Consider the following 24721-nt stretch of genomic DNA (forward strand, 5'->3'; position numbering starts at 1 on the left):
AACCTAACCTAACCTAACCTAACCTAACCTAACCTAACCTAACCTAACCTAACCTAACCTAACCTAACCTAACCTAACCTAACCTAACCTAACCTAACCTAACCTAACCTAACCTAACCTAACCTAACCTAACCTAACCTAACCTAACCTAACCTAACCTAACCTAACCTAACCTAACCTAACCTAACCTAACCTAACCTACCTAACCTAACCTAACCTAACCTAACTAACCTAACCTAACCTAACCTAACCTAACCTAACCTAACCTAACCTAACCTAACCTAACCTAACCTAACCTAACCTAACCTAACCTAACCTAACTAACCTAACCTAACCTAACCTAACCTAACCTAACCTAACCTAACCTAACCTAACCTAACCTAACCTAACCTAACCTAACCTAACCTAACCTAACCTAACCTAACCTAACCTAACCTAACCTAACCTAACCTAACCTAACCTAACCTAACCTAACCTAACCTAACCTAACCTAACCTAACCTAACCTAACCTAACCTAACCTAACCTAACCTAACCTAACCTAACCTAACCTAACCTAACCTTTCCCGATCGCCTGGAAGAGGGCTCGGCTCGTGCTGCTAAGGAAGGGAGACAAACCACTGCACGACCCATCATCCTACCGACCGCTCTGTCTGCTGGATAGCACGACAAAACTATTTGAGAAGATCATCGACCACCGGATTAGGAATCACTTAGACAACACTAACGGTCTCAGCGACCGTCAGTTTGGCTTTCGCAGCGGCAGATCCACCACCGATGCCGTGAGTCTGCTTATGTCTATCGCGCAGGGCAGTGGCCCAAAGAGCATGACAGGGGTCCTCACACTAGACATAAAAAATGCATTCAACTCAGCACCCTGGGCCAAGATACTTGATGCCCTCCGCGAAAAGGACACACCCGTGTACCTATGCAAATTGATTGATAGCTACTTGTCTGGGCGATCCATCACGTACACCACCACAGGAGGACAGACGATCACGGAGCTGTCCAGTGGCGTTCCACAGGGATCGGTTCTCGGACCCACCTTGTGGAACGTTCTTTATGACGATCTCCTGAACGTCAGACTCCCACGCTCCGTCACTCCCATCGCTTTCGCTGACGACATCGCCCTTGTGTCCAAGGCCAACGATAACTACACCATTGAGAGCGACCTGACGGAAGCAGCCAAACGATCCTGCAGCTGGCTGAAGGACGTAGGACTCCGGATCGCTGCTCAGAAATCCGAAGCACTGGTCATCACGACCAGAAGAACCCACACCGAAGTGAACGTTGCGGTAGAAGATTCCTTCGTGCAAGCTAAAAAGAGTATTAGATACCTGGGTATTCAAATTGACTCCAAGCTTTGCTTTACTGAGCACGCTATAAATGCCTCAGCAAAAGCCAGCATGGCTTGCCAGAAGCTCAGCAGAATCATGCCGAACATTAGCGCTGCCACGGCCAGAAAGAGGAGACTACTCGGAAACGTAGTCCACTCACTACTACTTTTTGGCGCCCCAACCTGGGCAGATCGCATGAGTGCCAAAGGTACAGCGGAGATGGCTAAAGTTCAGCGGAAAACGGCGCTCAGGGTGGCGTCCGCATACTGCACCGTCTCGACGAGCGCGGCACTCGTTGTGGCTTCCATGCCGCCGATCGACTTACTCGCCAAAGAACGCCTTTTCATCTTTTCGTGCAAGGACGACCCAGAAGCCAGAGGAAAGGCCAGATACGGCACCCTCGAGTCATGGCAAACGCGGTGGGATCAACCCGGTCCAGGAAGATGGACTCATCGTCTGATACCGTCTATCACTCATTGGATGAACAGGAGGCACGGCGACGTTGACTTCCACCTCACGCAATTTCTAACCGGCCACGGATGTTTCCCGGAGTACTTACACAGGTTTGGAAAGTTAGGCTCTCCCGAGTGTTGGTACTGCGGTCACGCGGTAGACGATGCACTGCACACCATCTTTAAATGCGACGCCTGGGAAATCAAACCTAACCTAACCTAACCTAACCTAACCTAACCTAACCTAACCTAACCTAACCTAACCTAACCTAACCTAACCTAACCTAACCTAACCTAACCTAACCTAACCTAACCTAACCTAACCTAACCTAACCTAACCTAACCTAACCTAACCTAACCTAACCTAACCTAACCTAACCTAACCTAACCTAACCTAACCTAACCTAACCTAACCTAACCTAACCTAACCTAACCTAACCTAACCTAACCTAACCTAACCTAACCTAACCTAACCTAACCTAACCTAACCTAACCTAACCTAACCTAACCTAACCTAACCTAACCTAACCTAACCTAACCTAACCTAACCTAACCTAACCTAACCTAACCTAACCTAACCTAACCTAACCTAACCTAACCTAACCTAACCTAACCTAACCTAACCTAACCTAACCTAACCTAACCTAACCTAACCTAACCTAACCTAACCTAACCTAACCTAACCTAACCTAACCTAACCTAACCTAACCTAACCTAACCTAACCTAACCTAACCTAACCTAACCATTTATATAAAATATATATATATATTTGCTATTATAAATAATAATGTATAATTTTTTAAAAAATGCGATCAATATATTGAAAGATCTCAATATAAAACTTTTTTACCTGTGAATAATTCACAACTTAATACACCTAATAAAACTACAATTTTTAGAATATATAAATACGGATGATTTTCTGAGCATTAAAGATGCAAAGTTTTATATTTATGGTAGATATTTGCAAAAAGATGGAAAAGATTATCCTAAAGAATCAAAAATACAACTAATTGATAATTTTCCTGCATTTTTATTTACTAGAATTGAAGTTAAAAAACATGGTAAAGTCTTGGATGAAATCGAAAATCCAGGAGTTGCTAGTACAATCCAAACGGACTAATTATAAACTCAGGATTTTCAAGCAAATATAAAGGTGGAGGTCGTTTTAATGTTATGGGTAAATTATCACAATTCGGATTAGGATGGTTTAAAGACCAAATATATCCTGTTTTCCAAGGTGATATTAATACAATATCTATTACATTTTTCACAATATATTCTATTTTTCGTACTACTCAAATGTTCAAATCTCGTACCAAAATCTGTACATAATTTACATACATTGTATTCTTTAACACATTTATGTTTATCTTTATTTTTATATGGTTCATCACACTTTTCACAATAATAAGAAGATCCGTAGAATCCTTTAGCTGATGTAATAACACCAAAATGATTACCATTTTTATACAAATAAATTTTAGTTTATTTATCATCGCCCTTATAAATTAAAGTATTTAAATTTTCAGCACAAATAACATTTATTTGTATATCTAGTGCAAGTTCCACATTCTTAATATCATTCAATGTAAAACCTTCTTCGTTATATTCTGTTAACATATTACATAATTCTAATGCTAAATCTTTTTGAATTTTTCTATCCATCTTCAATTGTTTAATTTTATTGGAATCGAATTCATATCCTAAAATATTATTTGTTTGAGTAGATAATGCAACAACAATAGCTCTGGGACAACATAAATTATCATTGTTCTTAATCTGAATACTACTATTTTTCGTTTTTATATTTTCTGATAAATTTATTATTTAAGTTCGATTTGAACCTCTTGGTATTTTTACTAATTGAACTTGAAAAGTAGTTTCTGTAATATCAATTGTTTCAGCTGAAGTTAATATGTCACCGATTATTTTTTTTAAGTTTGATAAAAAATTGTCAGATTTCATTCCAGTAGAAATAGTATTATATAAATTTGGATTCATTACTATAATATTTATTTGATCACCTTTTTCGTAATTTGAATTTTTTTGGACAAGGTTTAACATCTCCTCTAGAGCTTTAACCTAACCTAACCTACGGAACGTCCCCCCTAACTTTTAATGAAAAAGCTACAATTTATATAAATGAATGTGGGATATTTAATTTAAATAATTCTACTCAAAATGGCTCTCATTGAGTTGCATGGAAAAAAATAAAAAATTATAAAATATATTTTGATTCATTTTCGAGTACTCCTCCTCCTGAAATTTTAAATTATTTAGGTGATGATAATCTGTGGTATAACAATGACAAGTTTCAAAACTATAATGATCCTCCTATATGTGGTCATTTGTGTTTAGAATTTATTGAAAATTATAAAAAATGCATTTAAATATATCTAATATATTAAAATATTTTTAATAGAAATATTTCTATTAAATATAATGATTATTAAAATGTTACACATACTTAAAACAATTGTATTTCACGTTCTTTGATTTGATTTTCTAACAGTTTAAAAAATTCACCATCGTTATTACCTTGTATCCAAAAACTATCATCAAATTTTCCAAATTTCCTAATAAAACTTTTAGCATCTGTATACGCTCTAACTAAAGGCTAATTCGAAGGACCACTCGAAACATTTGAGAACAATTTTACCAATGAGTTCGCCACAGTAGTAACCAATCAACGCTGCAAAAGAAACGGATAGGCAAACAAACGCTTTCGCCCGAAATGTGGCGTGTAGGCAAATTCATACACACTAACGACGACTTACGGGAACAACCCTGGTAGGAATTTGGATGTGCAAGTTAGTTATGGGGAGGGTGCGCTGTGGTCGAGTCGGTGTGGTGCAATGATCACAGAGTCTACAAATGCCGGGACAAGACTTAAGCTTAAAACTTAAGCTACGGAAGTCCGGTTACGATGGTGATCAGCCGCAGACGTGGAATACTCTCGACGACCTGGGCGGCCTCTCACACAACGATCGGTTGCTGGCGGACTTACGCAACGGATGGCTCAATCGCTGATGCAAAAGGGGCCTGACAGCTGCGATAATGCGACACCCAATACTCGGTTAGGTACATATATTATGCACTTAATGCAACTTATCATGACAACAAATTATACATATGCGCTTAATGCGACTTACAATAAAATCATCGAACGAAGTATAATATAAAAAAGATACGAAACCGCTGCAATAGCGGAAGAAAAAATAACTTACGTACAAAATATTCGTTGTCGCTTTAATAGCGAACAACACCGACGGCAAAAAACGACACAACGGCAGACAGTTTGACGCCAACAACAAAAAAAAAAAAACAACAACGATAAATAGGGCGTTGGCCGCATAATAAAAACAATAATAATAATAATCATAATAATTAATACGGCAACAAAACTGTCCAATAATTTACATAGATAACATATAAACCAAAGAAAACAAATGAACAAATAATTCAACAATTAATGACGGAGTGGTGCATGAAGGAGAAGGGAAACGATTAAGAAGGTAGGTAAGATAAGTAGATTGGTTGTCGTGCACATCAGCGTATAATTTGTTTGGCGCGAACAGCATCATTTTTATCATCCATAAATGTACGTAATGTCAATACATTTTTAGAAGATTCCGAGAAAATTTAGAAAATTCCGAGACAACTAACATAAATGTGGAGCCTTCAAAGTACTCCAATAATGATTTTGTGTATAATGTGTTCTATTTAATGCATAATATGACACACATAATATTACTTAATAATATGAACTAGGTACTATATAATAATATAATATAATATTGAATGCAATATTTATTAAATACTCAATTATACACTTAGTAAAATATTTGAATTACCATTATTATTAGTTTAACAATTTGTAGGATTCTTCGTTATTTATTAATACTTACTACCTATATAAAATAGGTTGTAATGTTGTATAACAAATAATAATTAGTATTAATTACAATATATAAGAAAAAAAGCGTAACGTTATTAAGTAGTAAGTACTTATTATCATTAATGGTGAAGATAAAAGTAATCTAAATATATCTTAAAATAATTAAAATAATAATAATAATTATTATTATTATTAGCGGAAATTATCATCGTTAATGGTTATAATAAAATAATTGTAATAATAGGCCCCTTTTTCTTGGGGATGATGAGACTATATAAATTGACTATGATGTGAAAAAATTAAATTATAAAATAAAATAAAATATATATAATATATATAAATATATTATAAAATAACTTAGCACAAAGTGTCGCTAATAATCAAGCAAACGCTAAATGTCATTAGACAAACAAATTTAATAACTATTAAATATACCTACCTATATTCCAGTTTCATGTTCACCTACTTAAAATTTTTTATTTGAAATATAAAACAAAATGCTAATAACAAGTTTTGTATTTTTAATAATTTGTTAACAATTTATTGAACTTTTAAAGTGAGTATATAATATATTATGTATATTGTATTCCATTGTAATAATACGCCCCTTTTTCTTGGGGTTAATGAATTTATAGTAAATAATGAATTTATAATAAATAAAAAATTTCAATTCAATTCAAAAACGTACCTACATTTGAAAAATACGCGGCCAGGCTTAGGCAAGCGAGTCAGCGCAGAGATCACTCATCATGTCGACTATATAGTAGGAAAATTTAGTCCTTGATACAATATATTATGACGTGTGAAGGTGATGTTCGCTCTGATGTGATACAATAGTCGAGCGAGGCTCCAGACTGGCAGCGCGTAGCTACTGCCGGTGTACCTACACGTTGAAAATACACGGGTTATTAATTCCAAATACATGGTTAGTAGCTAAGTCCAAGTAAAAACATAATGAATATTTATTTTTATGTTTTTAGAATAAATGTTAACTACATTTTTTATCGAATTTTATCCATTCCTAAATAAAAATAATTTAAAAGCATAATAATGCACTAAACATCGTCAAAAAACGCTCTTAAAAAGTAAATATAATATATAAATTATACCCCTTCCACAATCTGAATTTTGCAATTTTTTGGGCCAATAATAAATTAGTATTCAGTTTATGTGAATTCCTGACCAGCTTTTTATAATTCCTGTCTGATAAATTTCCCGGAAATTCGATTTTCCCCTAGGTGTGGCTGGGATAGCGTTACACGAGGGCATTATATTATAAAATAATATAAGTAATAAAATACATACCAACCTAAAGGCCTATCTAATAATTTAATATTTTTAGAGTGGGCAACGATTGGGCTTAGGGAGAGCAATTCTCCCTATGCCGACTGTTGGTGACACGAAAAGTAACCCCTCTTTACCACGACACGCTACTGCTACCCTACCCGATAGCCATTGGTTCTAAACCACATAGCGCGTGGCTATCGCAGTGCTGCTCATAATGTATAACATTACTAACCCCCGCACCGCGGTGAACTGGCGCTAGATTCGTGGCGGCCAGTGGATGCTTCTCGTGTCGCTGACTTTAAACAGTAATTTTGTTATATTATCAGCTATCGCTTATGTGCTGTGACAACAATCATTATGTAATCAACAAGAATAACTCCTAAATACAATTTCTCATGAAAAAAAAAATATATATTTATTTATTTAATAAATTATTTATATAACACATAACTTTTTTTCCATATTGTTTCATTGAAAACGACCTAAGGTCTTTGCCATTGCGTATCTTAAATGAATAGTAAGGAGATTATGTGATCTATTTATATATGTATATATCATTATCCCTAACCTATATATATTACTCCCTAACTCCAAGAGGTGACATATGCGGTCTTTACTTATAGTGGAGTGGAACCTAGTTGGAAACTGGATGACGCAATCGGACGGTATCATGGGAAATTTGTGATCGCGTAAAACCACGCAATTTTTTTAAAACTTTTCTATGACTCAATCGATGACTGTGTGAGTCACAATCAACTACGCTACTCCGGTCCCACTTATAATTTAAGTATTTAACCCAAATAAGTTCAAAAAAAAAAATAAGATTTTCAAACATATCTTGGGGGGTTATCATCCACCAAATAGACCACTGGTAGAGTCCGGGGTATCATAATATTGTATTGAGCGTCATTTGAGCATCATGTGCTTTAATAAAATTTATCAAAATTGAGAAATTTAGTGATATTAATACCTATAAATTGTATTTTATTCTATAATCTAAAAGTACCAAATACATTTTTAAATATTATTTGCTGGTTTATGATTGTTGAAAATGTGAATATTGTCATTTATAAAATAATAACAATCAGTTTGTTAAACCTAATACACTCAATCACAAAATGTAATATGCATTTATTTTTCAGAATCCCCTCAAGATGAACCAGTTAAACACTTCTGTGAAAATATGGTTACCAAAAAAGATTTCAAATCTTTTTTTGAAAGCATATTAAATCTTACAACAATATTAAGCGATTCTGATATTGATATATAATCAATTAAGAAATATTTAAATTTGATTCTTGTTATATTGTTAAGTTTTTGTAAACTCCCAATGGATATGTATTTTAAGTTGTGGCTAAAATTAATTTACACGTTTATAGCATTAATATTTTGAATTTTAATGATTATAATACAATGGATTTTTTTTGTTCCACAATGTTTTACAACAAAACATAATATACATTTATGACGAGGGAGAAAAACTGTTTTATTTTTTCCCGATAATTATCATTTATGTCCAGGTCGTAACCTATATTTATATTAATCTTTAAAATATTTCTTTATAATGTACGTTTCTTAATTAAAATTAAAATTTATAAGATGCAATCTATAAAATCTATCAAATTTATATATTAAAAACAAATTGTACATTTAAAATGTTTAAAATTATACAACTATTTTATAATTTTCAAATTCTATAACTATTAATAAATTTATTGGGTTTTAAAATTATTTATATAATTTATTTAATTTTTTTAAGTTATACTTCTAATGTAAAAGTGAATTTATTTTAAAGTCCATCATAATTGTTTTTGTCCCAATTTAAATATAACACAATGCGTACTTCCAATTTTTACACTCCAAATTTCTAAAAGCTACACCTATATATATATATATATATATATATATATATATAGTGACATTTTTTATAAATATAATATACAGTTTTTATTGGTTATTGGTCTCTATTTCTTTAAACTTTATAGTTTCTAATCTATATGATTATATCTATACACTATACAGTCTTGCACATCCAACCACCCTGGACTTTGATTTTGGTTGAGGCATGGACCAACAAATAGAGCATGATGAACTGATGTATATAGTCAATGAGTACCACTCGTGTTTCACCAAAAGGCTGTTGGAACTAGGATGCCGATGATGAATGATTATTATATTATTATATTACTAGCTGCTTGTGTAATTCGATTCCGGGCATTGTGGAAGCCGCCTCCGGTGCCTTCGTGGTGGTCAAGCGAAAATAGTTTCACCAGAAATTCAAAATGAAACCGAAAACTGTGACTTTGAGTGTCTAGCGGTCTTTCCTCTTCTGGTATAATACACTTATCCTGTCGCATGCCCGGTTCTGTTTTGACTGTATAAGCAACTAGGAAATGCGAATAATTGTAATATAAAGTCTAGCTATCAATCATCACTGTATGCAAATAACTGCGGGATATGGCATCCACGTATGGCGGATTGCATGTATATATATATATATCCCGTCGCATGCAAGATGTAAGTGAAAATCGGGGGCCTGTGGCTTTGAGTGGGTACCAATAGGGTATAGACACTGTATGTAATGGCAAAATCTGGTGACTGTGGCCTTGAACACGGTCTTCAGGAGAGCGTGGCATGCATTATCACTTAAATAAATAATATCATTATTATTGTGGTGATACGGCGTAGTATCACCACTTGCAACATTGTACCAACGTTACCACCTGTCCTCTTGCTTTGTATATATTTTTCGATGTATCTGCTTTCGCGAGCAGCCGTGAGTAATATTTATGTTCCTTGCACCGACCGACCGAACTCGCGTCAGGTCCCCTTCACGTCCCGCCAGCTCGACCCGCGCGGCGCAACGGGGTGCATATCACCAAAGTGTACATGGTCTCAGCACTAGCTACAAAATAAATCATTTTCATTGGCCCGTTCAAAATATTATATTTACCACGCTTTCCGTCACCGATATTTTGATAATACGTCATAATAATAAATAATCATAGACTTTATACACATAGACGGAACAAGCTAGTAGTTCCCGCGGTAAACGGTTGCTGTGCTGCACATGTTGTTCCATACTTCTTCAACTGTAACTTTCAAAATAATGATTTGTGAGAATTTTGGAATAAGACTTTTGTGTTCAGTGCTTTAAACACACACACACATTTTGGAGGGGATAAAAATCGAAAACATCGCGTGGGAACTAAACTGCATTTAAACAGACTGAAAATTTTGTTACGTTTGTCTGCTGCTTTTGGTTGTCAAAAATTGTAGAGCGATAGCTGTATTTGATTGTCTAGCTATCAGTCATCAAATCACTTAGGTAGGCAATCCGACTGCGATGGATTGCGGACCCCGTTACGTGCGTAGGTATAAGTGAAGGAAGGAAATAAAGTTTATGGTCAATATATATATTATGTACCTAATAATAATGATAAAATCCGCGTGAAAACACGAAAAGTGATAGCGGTAAGAGGGAGAAAAGAGAGCGACGTCGCGAATATAGTCGTGGTGGTCAAGTGAAAATCGATTCACCGGAAATTCAAAAATTTAAGTCATACCGAAAACTGTGACTTTGAGTGTCTAACGGTCTTTCCTCATCTGGTGTAATGCCGTGTCCTGCTACATGCCCAGTTCTTTTTTGAATGTATATACAATAAGGAAATACGAATAATTCAAATAATTTTAATCGAATGTCTAGCTATCAATCATCACTGTATGCAAATCTGTGCGGGATAGAACATCCGCGTATGGATTGGATGCATATAACGTCGCATGTCCGGTTCTTTGTGCGTGCAAAATGAATAAACGCATAACGTAAAGTATAATTGTGTGTCTAGCTTTCAGTTCTCAACCGGTAAAAATTAATACGTGTGCTGGGCATACCTCCTAACGTCGATAGTTTGATATTGTATTATTATAGGAGAAACTGTTAAAGCCGAATCTCAATTGAATAAAAAGGTTAAGGCAACCAGGTATTTAGGTGTCTGGTTGCGAACGACGTGTGCGTAGTAAGTGTAATTGAAATGTTCCATAAACTTGATAATAAATGCTATACATTATTTATATAGACACCTGGTTAGGTGTATCACAACATTATTATTGTTTATAGGTAATTAAGTACATAGTTGTTAGATGCATATTGCATATAATATGTGTAGCCTATAAAACATCAATTAAATGTAATGTATCCTATTATATATTATAATATAATATGTGTGTTGTACACATGCTTATAGTTTTTGGTTTTAATATTATCAATCACAATCTTTTACAATTTTAGTTTTAATAAGTAGTACCTAATAAAATAATAATAATAATAATAATAATAATGATTGATAAATATGATCATTGATGATTTGATAGACATTTTGAACAATATTAAAATACATAAATTAAACACTGTACTTAACGTTGCAATTCTTATAGTCATTAGTTAGGTACCTATATTTAAAAAAATAAAAATAATAATTCTAATTAATTAACCAACTTGTGCGTTGACAGCAATACATAGATATCAAACATAATATTATACATATACAACGAAATTGAAAATCAGTTACAAACATTGGCCATAGTAGGTATGTGCTTTTGAAATTATAATAATTTGTGTATGAAACTTACTATATTTTAAGATCACAAAAATAAATTATTTAATCAATTTAAATTTATATATATATGCATGTGTGATATCAGTTAGAAATTCAGAATGAATAATAATAAAGTATTAAGTGAATTAAGAAATTAATGAATATAACAAATAAAATGGTGTGCATGCCGTGTAGAAATTCTTATGATTAATAGAGTATGGTTTAGTCACAAATTAGTAATAAGTATTAGTATAGTATAGATGTACCATTCCTGGCGCACTTTTATTATATCAGTAAAAGATCACAAAGAAAACAATGTGCAAAAAGATCAGACAATTGAAATGCAATAATTATTAAAATATTTTCCATAGAACTTATAATATTAATAATTGAAAATTTAAATGCAATATACATTCGTAAAATATTTTTTATTTTTTTTACAAAACTTATGATATTAATAATTAAAAAGCGGGTAAGTCGTGTATGTCGCTTTGATGTACAGTAGGTTACAAGTGGGTTACTGTAATGGATGGAATTAAATTTGAATCCAATGATATTGTTCGCACTAGGAGCTCCTGTCTCTGCGGTTAGCACCTAGAACTCGCACACCCTGGACTAGATACAATGAGCTAATAAATATAATAAATGTACAAGATAATTATAACAACAATATACAAATGGTTTATTACACATGAATAACAATATTAATTTAACCGAGGTGATCAGTCCCAGTTAAATAATACAAATTAATAATGACAACAAATATTCTGTCCCATACCAGAATATTGATTTATTTACATATGGCCAATGCCAAAGATAACGAACAACTAAACAGTACAATATATATATATACAAGGGAGAAGATGTTGAACGTTGTCTTGAGTTGACCGGAACAAAGATTATGTTTTCCACTAGATATGCAAACTGCAATCAATAATGAACAGTGAACTGCTGGAGCGAAGCGAGCTGCTGATGGTCAACAGACCAACAACTAAATATAATAATATTTATTTGTTATGAACTGGTAAAGGAACCACGAGGTTTAGATCCGAGCTGGACGGTGTGAATAGGATCCGCCTTCACGCTGCGAACTGCAGTATGTGCACGAGCGGACTAACACCGAACGTGCGTTATGGTCAACGAGACCGACAACACTTGAACTAGAACGAGTTCGCAAGTGGACCTAGCAATTTTGCACGGACCAAAAATGACTATTAAATCAAAAATGTAATACAAAAGCAGTTGCGAACGGCAACGAGCATGGAGACTTGCGTGCTACAACAGTAAAAGAACGACGACGCACACACACCCGGTCGAAAACACACCCGCGACCGTTGCGAGTTGCAGACCGGCGACCGGGGTGGAGAGGAGCGTCTCTCCGGCAGTGTTACCAACCTGGGGCAGAGGGACATAACAGCGTGAACAGGTTGACGAAGTCCGAACATACTCCCCCTTGGGATACGCAGCGTGTATCACAACATGATCTTCGGACTGATGGTCATGAGGTTGGAACTTGCGAGCTGCTGGAACTGGAGCTTTAATCGAACTGATTGTAGCCGAACTGGAACCGTAGCCGAATCCGAACTATCCAAACGATGATAGAACTTATCTTGAGCTGCAGGGGAGGGAATACATTTTTTTTTTTTTTAACAATTGAACAGCTGTCCGTAACTATACAAAACAAAGTGGCATTTTATAATACAAAAGAATAAACAACATGAGACATATCATATTAACATAACAAAATGAATATAATAATAAAAAAAATGAATAAAATAGCAAACATTGTCCTGGCCCAAGGACGACCGAATTAAGAACCAACCCGAGCCCAAGGAGTCCTAGCACGACATTATATAAACACCATACAAAAAAAATTAAAAAAAAAATATCAATTATGCGGAATTATGTGTATACAAGAAAATTGAATGTGTTATTAATGAGCAATTATAACATTATGCAAGTAAACCTTAATGGTAATAATTTTAGAAAATTTAATTATTGATTAACATAGCACTAAAATATAAATATCTAACTACATATTAAAAAAAAGGAAAAATAGAAAAGTGAATGTATACTGAAATAAAAACTACTGAGTAGGGAGCGGAACTAATTTCACTACGGGTCTTGTAGTGATACCTTGCTTAGTAAGCAACTTGACTACTCTCACGATCCCGTCTGGACCGGGTAACAGTTCTTGGACTCGACCTAGTCTCCAAACTAACGGCGAGGAACAATTCTCCCTAATTATTACCCATATTATTGTAAAATCCCGCAATACGCCTACCCTGACCTTCCCTACTACGACATCAATTGCGACAACAACGGCCAGCGACCGGACACCATTCGCCAGCCATCTTCACTTTTTAAACCAACGTATTCCCGTCAAGACGTAACGAACACCACCGGCCCACTCATTCTGCGGTCCGATCATCCTCGTGGTCAATAGTCCACTTATAGTTTTTTGCATTGTCATCCATACTCATAATGTACGAAATGATGGGCTAAGCGACGACGTCGGGCCCGATGTCGGGCGAAGCCTCCGTTTTCCCAATGACCGACGCCGATGGGCCATGTCGACCACGTGTCTTGGGGGTCGACGGCCAACTGGCCAGCCTATCCCAGCCGTCGGTCATCCACACTTTCGTCATCCAGCCACAACTCAAGTCATCATCATTTGTGTAATGTACAAAACTATTCCCCCCTTTTCATTTTGATTATGTATCACAACTTTTTCTTTTCTTTTTTCATTTTGATTATGTATCACTACAACGTATTTCTATTTATACTCCATTTTTTCCTCATCGGAGCCCCAGTAACCGTCATGCGGAGCCGTGGGTATTTTCCTTTAACACATGTAATAGTATAATGTGTCATACCGACGTATGATGATTATTCCGTGCCGGTAACCGCTTGTCGGAGCCGTAGCATTATATTATTCTCCCTGTATTTTGTGCATGTTGCCATGTGCATTATATTATATTCTTTTCCCTGTAATTTGTGCATTTTGCCATGTGCATTATATTATATACTTCTCCCTGTATTTTGTGCATGTTGCCATGTGCATTATATTATATTCTTTTCCCTGTAATTTGTGTATTTTGCCATGTGCATTATATTATATACTTCTCCCTGTATTTTGTGCATTTTGCCATGTGCATTATATTATATACTTCTCCCTGTAATTTGTGTATTTTGCCATGTGCATTATATTATATACTTCTCCCTGTATTTTGTGCATTTTGCCATGTGCATTATATTATATATTATTTATTACAACCATGTAAAATATATCCCCATAGTTATCCTAAGACTTTACGCCTATTATTTTATTAATATAAAATTTTTTGTTTGTTTTCCCCCCTCTAAATAAATCTTTGGCGTTCATTCGCCACTGCGTGTATCAAAGCCTGCGAGTTCCACCGACTTGACCCTCGGGTCTCACGCGGTGCGGCTCACAGGTCACGAGGAAAGTGTTCCCCTTTGCTCGTGGGTGGTTTACGGAGCCCTAAAAAGCTCCGTAATCTCACAAATAACAGGATCAAACAAACCAATTTTTAATACATAATGTTTTTAAAAAAATATAAACGGTGTTATATTTAGCCAAACAAAAAAATTTGATAAAATATATAAAACTGAAATTGAAGGTAACTTCAATTGATCAATTGAATAGTTTATTACCTTCAAATATCAAATTACAAAATGATAATAATTTTATTAAATTAACTTCAAAAAATACTTGTTTGATAGACGAAAATTTAAAATTAAGTTTAGGGATTGATAAAAATGTTTATATAAACATGTAGGAGATTCTGAAAAATTATATAATAATATAAATAAACAACTATTAGAAGTACATTGCAACATAATTTATTGAAAACTCTGTTTCATCTATTGATGAAAAAGTTATCGAAGAGAAACATTTGTTTGTTTTTTATTATGATTCAAATAATCTTTTTATAAGATGTAATCCAATAATGTACAGACAAGTAAATGTAAGAACAATTCAAAAGATAAATATATATATTCTTGATCAAAATGGTGATATTGTTAATTTTGGTGATGATTTTATTGTTTATCTTGATCTAATTGAAGAAAAACAAAATAAATATTAAAATTATTTTTCAATAGAAATATTTCTATTGAAAACACAAAAATTTATTCCAGAAAGAGGTGGAGTACTATTATTGTTGTCAGAAAGACATGAAAATAATTGTCCTAAAAGAAGTGTAAATCTATTATCTAATTTAATCAGTAATAGATCCTTCAATTGTTCCTTTTTCAATATCAAATAAAAATTCATCATTTCTGACGATAAATACAAATTGTACTTTTAGGTAAATCTTCATTGAAATCCACATGTAAAATAATATTTTGTTTAGTTACAGAAATATTTGTTGGTTGTCTATCATGTTTACAAGATAGTAAAGAAAAATCTTTATTTGAAATACCTTCACGAGTTTTAGTGGTAGGAGCATCTGGCTGTGGTAAAACAACTTTGTTGTATAATATGATTATAAGTTATTGGATTCCATATAAAAATCTATATATTTTTATAAAAAATATTGATCAGCCAGTTTATAAAAAATTAAAAAAAATATTTGATGGAATATCTTCTATAAACATTCATTTTTCTAATGGTGATATAATATCTGTTGATGATTGTGAACCTAATAGTGTAGTGGTTATTGATGATTTTCTTTTAGAAGATCAAAAGTTGATAATAGAATATTTTATAAGATCGAGATCAAAGACTATTAGTGTTATTTATTTAACACAAAGCTATACTTCAGTAGATATAAAAACAATAAGAAATAATATAACTGTTATAATTGTTTTTAATCAGTCAAATTATTATATTGAAAAAATATGGTCCGATTTTATTAGCAAAATTATACCATTAGACAAATTTAAAGACATTTTTAGAACTTATTGTAAAACATATGATAAAAAAAATAAAATAAAAACATATGGTTTCATAACAATAGACATAATAAAAAATTTTATCTATGACAATAGAGGTAATGATATTTTAAGTATTGATGAACGATGAAAATTATTTTTTATGTAATAAATGGATATCAAACAAATTCAAAATGAATTAAAAAATAAAATTAAAAAAAATATAACATTTGAAGACCAAAACAATTCCAAGGTCGGAAATAACTTAGAAAACGAAACAGAAAAAATGAAACAATTAATTCATCTTAGACAAAATTTACAAAAAACTTTAAAAAAATCAAATTTTAAAATTTAAAATTTAATAAAAAAAGATGAAGATGAAGATGAAGGTGAAGATGAAGGTGACAACAATAACGCGTCCCCTATTCAGGGACACGTTGAATATACACCAAAAAATATCCAAAAAATAATTAATGTTAAAAAAAATTTACAAAATAACTATAGAAAAACAGTTTGAAACGATAAATATACATCAGAAGAAAAAGTAAAACATTATGAACCAATATTAAAAGCCTTATCAAATGTTGAATCATCTGTTAATGATGTTAAAGAGGTTGCTATTAAAACCGATAATGATATTCAAAAGATGATAATACCTACTCCTTATAAACCTACTTATACAACTTAAAGGTGTATATTAATAAGCAAATTAAAGGTGGATTTTTACCATTAATTTTACCTTTTCTAGAAGCTGCAGCAGTAGCTACTCCAGCTTTAATTGCATTGTATGATAGTTATAAAGATAGTAAACATAAGAAAAAAATAGAAGAGTAAATAATTCGACACAATAAAGAAATGGAAAAAAATAAAGGTTCTGGATTGAAGACAAATAAAAAAAAAAATCGAAAAAATGATTAATTTCGATATACCTATCAACATTTAGAAAAAAATTAAAAATTATCCAGGTTGTTATACAACTTTTTGGGGTAAAGTTAAAAATATAAATATCGAACCGTTTAGTAATTTTGATATAATAAAATTTGGAAATAATATAAAAAAATTTAGAGGTTGTTTCATGATAAATGGGTACCTGAAAACTCTTGGTTAAATGAATGTGGGATATTTAATTTAAATAATTCTACTCAAAATGGTTCTCATTGGGTTGCATGGAAAAAAATAAAAAATTATAAAATATATTTTTATGTAATTCGTTTTTTTGTTAATATAGAAATTATATAATTCAAAGTAATTTTTCAATTGCATCAAAAAAACCAAGCAGTAATAATTTATTATCATATTTTACAACAAATAAAAAAGCACGCACAGATTCATATGAAAATAATGAGGTAAGTCTAATTTATTAAATTTTAAATGCATACATTTACATTGCAATATAATAAAATATATTTTAATTGTATGTAACAAATACACTTGCTAAATAATATTTTTGTATAGTTCAATTTATTATATAGTTATTAAAAATATTTTGAGTTGTTGGAAACATGTTTCTTCTGAAATCTTTTTTTTTATAAGCTTTAAAATATATTTTAATTGTATGTAACAAATACACTTGCTAAATAATATATTTGTATAGTTCAATTTATTATTTAGTTATTAAAAATATTTTAAGTTGTTGGAAACATGTTTCTTCTGAAATCTTTTTTTTTATAAGCTTTTAATTTATGCTATTTCTATATTCATGCTATTTCTTACATTTTAATTATTAATTAAGGCTGATTTTGGTTGTGGAAGTAAAGATGAAAAAACACTAGCCAGTCCCAATAATGATATTGGATTTATAGTGGATAAAGTAGTATTGACAGATGCTGATAAAAAGCTTGTAAGTTCATTCTTGAAGCAAATTTACAAAGTACTGTAATTATTTAAATACATTTCGAGTTTTCACTAATATACTACATTTTTACCTCATTTAGGTGCTTTCTAATTTGTGGGTACCAGATGATTTTTACAAATTCCCATTACTGGAAAAAAATAAGGAACGTGGCCTACGGTTTCAACATAAGTGGCTGAAAGAGTTTAATTGGTTGGCATATTCTAATGTAAAAAATGGTACTTTTTGTAAATACTGTATCCTGTTCGCCAGAAATGGTGGGATTGGAAGTCAACCTTTAGGAAATCTTGTTACTGTCGCATTCACTAACTGGAAGAAAGCAAAAGAGGTTTATAATTTATTCATATTATCATACATAACTTTTTTGTTTTAATTTTAATTACAAATATTCCAGGTATATAGAGTTCATTCCAATTTAAAATATCATATTTCATCTGTACTAGATTCTGAGCAATTTTTGAAAATAATGGAAAAAAAGAACCTTCTATAATCGAACGTTTAGATAAAAATAGGTAATTTAAAGTAGTAGTTTTATGTAATAGTAGTTATATCTCTTTAAACTATATAAATTTATAAATTTAATGTTATTTTAGAGCACTACAAATAGAAGAAAATAGATAAAGAATTAAACCAATTATTGAATGAATTATATTATGTGGTAAAGAAGAATTGGCTCTAAGAGGTAGTAAAGATTTTGGTCCAATCAATGTTGATGGTTAGTAAAAATGTTAAGCAAAGTAACTTGTTAATTAGCACTTATGGTATTTTGAATTTTTAGATGATATAAGACAAGGTCATTTTCGTGCCTTATTGAAGTATAGAGCCAAAGGAGACGACTTTCTACGTACTGTTCTGGAAGGTTCAGGTAAACGTAATAAGTACACTAGTCCAGTCATTCAAAACGAAATAATCCAGGTGTGCAATACAATATTACTACGAAAAATAGTAAATAAAGTTAACAAATCAAAATGTTTCTCGGTTCTCGCCGATGAAACAACGGATATATCCACAAAAGAGCAGCTCTCTATTTGTGTCCGTTATATTGATGAACAAAATATGCTACATGAGGACTTTTTACAGTTCTTTGAAATTAAAAGTTTGACTGGTGATGCCTTGGCAAACTCTATATTAAATGGTAACTTTAAATTAGTAATTAACTTATTTAGTTTATTTTATGTATTATGTGTATTGGTATTTTAGGTTTAATTCAATGTGGTCTAGGTTGTAATTATTTATATGGTCAGGGCTATTATGGGGCCAGTAATATGGCTGGCCAATTTAAAGGAGTCCAAACTCTTGTACGGTTTAAATATCCCAAAGCTCTGTATGTGCACTGTGCTGCACATTCTTTGAATTTGGCAGTTTCAACAGCAAGTGGAATAAAACCTATAAAAAATTGTTTAGGATTAATTGAAAAAGCATACATGTTTTTTAACACCCCCAAAAGGAATTCTGTTCTTTTACATGTAATTGAAAATTCTGATGATGAACCTAGCACAAAACAATTAAAACGACTTTGTGCCACACGCTGGATTCAACGCTATGATTCAGTAAAAGATTTTTCAGAGCTATTCCCATTTGTTCTTTCAGCATTAGAAATTATTTCTGATTGGAAAGATCCAAGTGAGGCTCTCATGATAAAAAAGTCAATGGAATATACAGAGTTTATAATTTCTTTCAATGTTATTAAGGTATATTTAATTTAGTTTATTTATTTATTATTTTAATTGAGTTTTTACTGACATTTTTGAAATTTTATTTCAGTTGTTATTTTCATTTGGTCTTCCATTGTGTAAGCAACTACAAAAAGTACAAATTGATCTTGGAAGAACTATATACATAGTAGAAAACGTGATAGCCACTTTAAAGTCTATTCGAGAAAATAATGAAATAGAATTTAGTATAGTCTACAATAACGTTAAAGTAAATAGTTACATAGTATTAAAAATCAATTAAATTTTACAAATTATCGATAGGTTAGGTTAGGTTAGGTTAGGGTAGATTAGAAATGGCACTAAGGTCTTGGATGTCGTTTGTCAATGAGCTACATTTTTTATCCGCGATTCGGGTACCGAGGTTCGTTGGTACATCCGAAGATTCCCATTATGAGTTGTGTGGTTTTGCAGATGCGTCGACTAAAGGTTATGCGGCCGTTGTTTATTTGCGTGTGTCAGATCGTCACCACCAAGTTTCGGTGTTCTTGCTAGGTAGTTGGCCCCCACCAAACCCATGTCCATACCTCGTCTCGAATTATGTGCTGCTGGTTTACTTGCTCGTTGGTTAAGTCGTATCCAGATCACCTTGTCGTCTCAGCTCGTTATCGACAATGTTTTCGCTTGGTCAGACTCGTCAGTAGCGTTGTCGTGGTTAAACACACCACATCAGTCTTATAAGATCTTTGTATCGAATCGCGTTAGCAAGGTTTTGGATTTATTACCGTCTTGTCGTTGGTTTCATGTCAGTACGGATATGAATCCAGCTGATTGTGTCTCCAGAGGGTTACGTCCTGGGGAATTAGCTCAGCATGATCTCTATTGGTCGGGGCCTGCTTTTCTTCGCCAGTTCGGTGAAAGTTGGTCGCCAGAGGTTACATTGATTCCGTTAGACCAGTTACCTGAGGTCTCCGGACCTGTGTCCTGTGTTGTTGAGACAACGGGGGAGGCCGTTGAGTGGTTCTCACGCTTTTCCTCGTTGAATCGTATGTTGAGGGTTGTTAGTCGTTTACAACGTTTTGCAAAACTGTGTCGCAAGGTGCCAGTAGATACAAGTATGTTTTCGTATCAAGATTATAGCGATGCGCTATTGGCGGTTGTAAAATGTTCTCAGGCTACATACCTGAAAACTTTACTTCAAGAACTCTCCTCTGGCAAGGATATTTCTTCTCGCCCACTAGCTCGACTGTCGCCGTTTATTGATAGTTATGGTGTCATTCGAGTAGGAGGTCGGCTTCGGCATTCCTTGTTGTCAGATCGGCGTAAGTATCCAGTTCTGTTGTCCAAGTCCTCTCATTTGTCGTTACTCGTTGCTCGGCATTGGCATAAGTTTGCTTGTCACGCAGGTCCTCGTCTCATATCAGATCTGATATGCCGACAATATTGGATCGTTGGTGATCGGTATGTTATTCGTCGTGCAATTGGCGAATGCACCATTTGCGTTAAGTTATCTGCTCGAAACATTCAGCCAATCATGTCCGATCTACCTGATGTTAGAGTTCAACAATTCCATCCATTTTCTAGTGTGGGTATCGATTATGCTGGTCCTCTTCTCGTGAAGGAGACGAGTTTGAGAAAGGCACGACAATGTAAGGTCTACATTGCGGTGTTCGTCTGCATGAGCGTCAAGGCAGTTCACCTTGAACTTGTCTCAGATCTGACGACAGATGCATTTCTGGCGGCGTTCGACCGCTTCGTAGCTCGGCGAGGAATGCCAGCGGCAGTTTACTCAGACTGCGGCACTAATTTTGTTGGTGCGTCGAAAAAATTATTTGATCTAGTTAATGATCCAAGGAACCGCGAACAGTTCAGTTCGGTGGTTCCATGCTCGTGGCATTTTAACCCCCCTAGTGCGCCCCCTTTTGGTGGGCTCTGGGAGGCCGCCGTTCGCTCCACAAAGCTCTTGTTGGTGCGAGTGGTCGGCAACCAGGTGTTGTCATATGAGGAGTTCACGACAGTGTTGTGTAGGATAGAATCAGTTCTAAATTCTAGGCCACTCACACCGTCATCCAATGACCCGAATGATCTAGATTGTCTTTCTCCCGGTCATTTCATTATCGGTCGACCCTTGTGCGCAGTTCCAGAGCCAGAGATCCCTACCAGTTCAACGAATCTGAGAAACCGTTGGAAGCTCCTCCATCAGGTTTTTCAAGCATTTTGGCGCCGTTGGTCTAATGAGTATTTACATACTCTACAGACCAAAGGGCGGTGGTTAGTAGGTGAAGAAAATATAAAACTTGGCGAGTTGGTAATAATTAGGGAGAATTGTTCCTCGCCGTTAGTTTGGAGACTAGGTCGAGTCCAAGAACTGTTACCCGGTCCAGACGGGATCGTGAGAGTAGTCAAGTTGCTTACTAAGCAAGGTATCACTACAAGACCCGTAGTGAAATTAGTTCCGCTCCCTACTCAGTAGTTTTTATTTCAGTATACATTCACTTTTCTATTTTTCCTTTTTTTTAATATGTAGTTAGATATTTATATTTTAGTGCTATGTTAATCAATAATTAAATTTTCTAAAATTATTACCATTAAGGTTTACTTGCATAATGTTATAATTGCTCATTAATAACACATTCAATTTTCTTGTATACACATAATTCCGCATAATTGATATTTTTTTTTTAATTTTTTTTGTATGGTGTTTATATAATGTCGTGCTAGGACTCCTTGGGCTCGGGTTGGTTCTTAATTCGGTCGTCCTTGGGCCAGGACAATGTTTGCTATTTTATTCATTTTTTTTATTATTATATTCATTTTGTTATGTTAATATGATATGTCTCATGTTGTTTATTCTTTTGTATTATAAAATGCCACTTTGTTTTGTATAGTTACGGACAGCTGTTCAATTGTTAAAAAAAAAAAAAATGTATTCCCTCCCCTGCAGCTCAAGATAAGTTCTATCATCGTTTGGATAGTTCGGATTCGGCTACGGTTCCAGTTCGGCTACAATCAGTTCGATTAAAGCTCCAGTTCCAGCAGCTCGCAAGTTCCAACCTCATGACCATCAGTCCGAAGATCATGTTGTGATACACGCTGCGTATCCCAAGGGGGAGTATGTTCGGACTTCGTCAACCTGTTCACGCTGTTATGTCCCTCTGCCCCAGGTTGGTAACACTGCCGGAGAGACGCTCCTCTCCACCCCGGTCGCCGGTCTGCAACTCGCAACGGTCGCGGGTGTGTTTTCGACCGGGTGTGTGTGCGTCGTCGTTCTTTTACTGTTGTAGCACGCAAGTCTCCATGCTCGTTGCCGTTCGCAACTGCTTTTGTATTACATTTTTGATTTAATAGTCATTTTTGGTCCGTGCAAAATTGCTAGGTCCACTTGCGAACTCGTTCTAGTTCAAGTGTTGTCGGTCTCGTTGACCATAACGCACGTTCGGTGTTAGTCCGCTCGTGCACATACTGCAGTTCGCAGCGTGAAGGCGGATCCTATTCACACCGTCCAGCTCGGATCTAAACCTCGTGGTTCCTTTACCAGTTCATAACAAATAAATATTATTATATTTAGTTGTTGGTCTGTTGACCATCAGCAGCTCGCTTCGCTCCAGCAGTTCACTGTTCATTATTGATTGCAGTTTGCATATCTAGTGGAAAACATAATCTTTGTTCCGGTCAACTCAAGACAACGTTCAACATCTTCTCCCTTGTATATATATATATTGTACTGTTTAGTTGTTCGTTATCTTTGGCATTGGCCATATGTAAATAAATCAATATTCTGGTATGGGACAGAATATTTGTTGTCATTATTAATTTGTATTATTTAACTGGGACTGATCACCTCGGTTAAATTAATATTGTTATTCATGTGTAATAAACCATTTGTATATTGTTGTTATAATTATCTTGTACATTTATTATATTTATTAGCTCATTGTATCTAGTCCAGGGTGTGCGAGTTCTAGGTGCTAACCGCAGAGACAGGAGCTCCTAGTGCGAACAATATCATTGGATTCAAATTTAATTCCATCCATTACAGTAACCCACTTGTAACCTACTGTACATCAAAGCGACATACACGACTTACCCGCTTTTTAATTATTAATATCATAAGTTTTGTAAAAAAAATAAAAAATATTTTACGAATGTATATTGCATTTAAATTTTCAATTATTAATATTATAAGTTCTATGGAAAATATTTTAATAATTATTGCATTTCAATTGTCTGATCTTTTTGCACATTGTTTTCTTTGTGATCTTTTACTGATATAATAAAAGTGCGCCAGGAATGGTACATCTATACTATACTAATACTTATTACTAATTTGTGACTAAACCATACTCTATTAATCATAAGAATTTCTACACGGCATGCACACCATTTTATTTGTTATATTCATTAATTTCTTAATTCACTTAATACTTTATTATTATTCATTCTGAATTTCTAACTGATATCACACATGCATATATATATAAATTTAAATTGATTAAATAATTTATTTTTGTGATCTTAAAATATAGTAAGTTTCATACACAAATTATTATAATTTCAAAAGCACATACCTACTATGGCCAATGTTTGTAACTGATTTTCAATTTCGTTGTATATGTATAATATTATGTTTGATATCTATGTATTGCTGTCAACGCACAAGTTGGTTAATTAATTAGAATTATTATTTTTATTTTTTTAAATATAGGTACCTAACTAATGACTATAAGAATTGCAACGTTAAGTACA

General features: G+C 33.7%; 1 protein-coding gene and 1 pseudogene across 1 annotated transcript; both read left to right on the forward strand.

The window, feature by feature from the left end:
- Window positions 1-793: 793 nt before the first annotated feature.
- LOC107171467 (uncharacterized) lies at window positions 794-20279 on the forward strand (annotated as a pseudogene).
- A 273-nt stretch (window positions 20280-20552) lies between these two features.
- Window positions 20553-22448, forward strand: LOC107171468 (uncharacterized). The gene has a single exon (XM_015521708.2). It carries the CDS (start codon window positions 20553-20555, stop codon window positions 22446-22448), a length of 1896 nt encoding a protein of 631 aa, XP_015377194.2.
- Window positions 22449-24721: the final 2273 nt, after the last annotated feature.

Source organism: Diuraphis noxia, unplaced genomic scaffold (assembly GCF_037042655.1).
Source record: "Diuraphis noxia isolate RWA-SAM2 unplaced genomic scaffold, SU_Dnox_SAM2 contig0003, whole genome shotgun sequence".
In the NCBI taxonomy this organism is placed as follows: Eukaryota; Metazoa; Arthropoda; class Insecta; order Hemiptera; family Aphididae; genus Diuraphis; species Diuraphis noxia.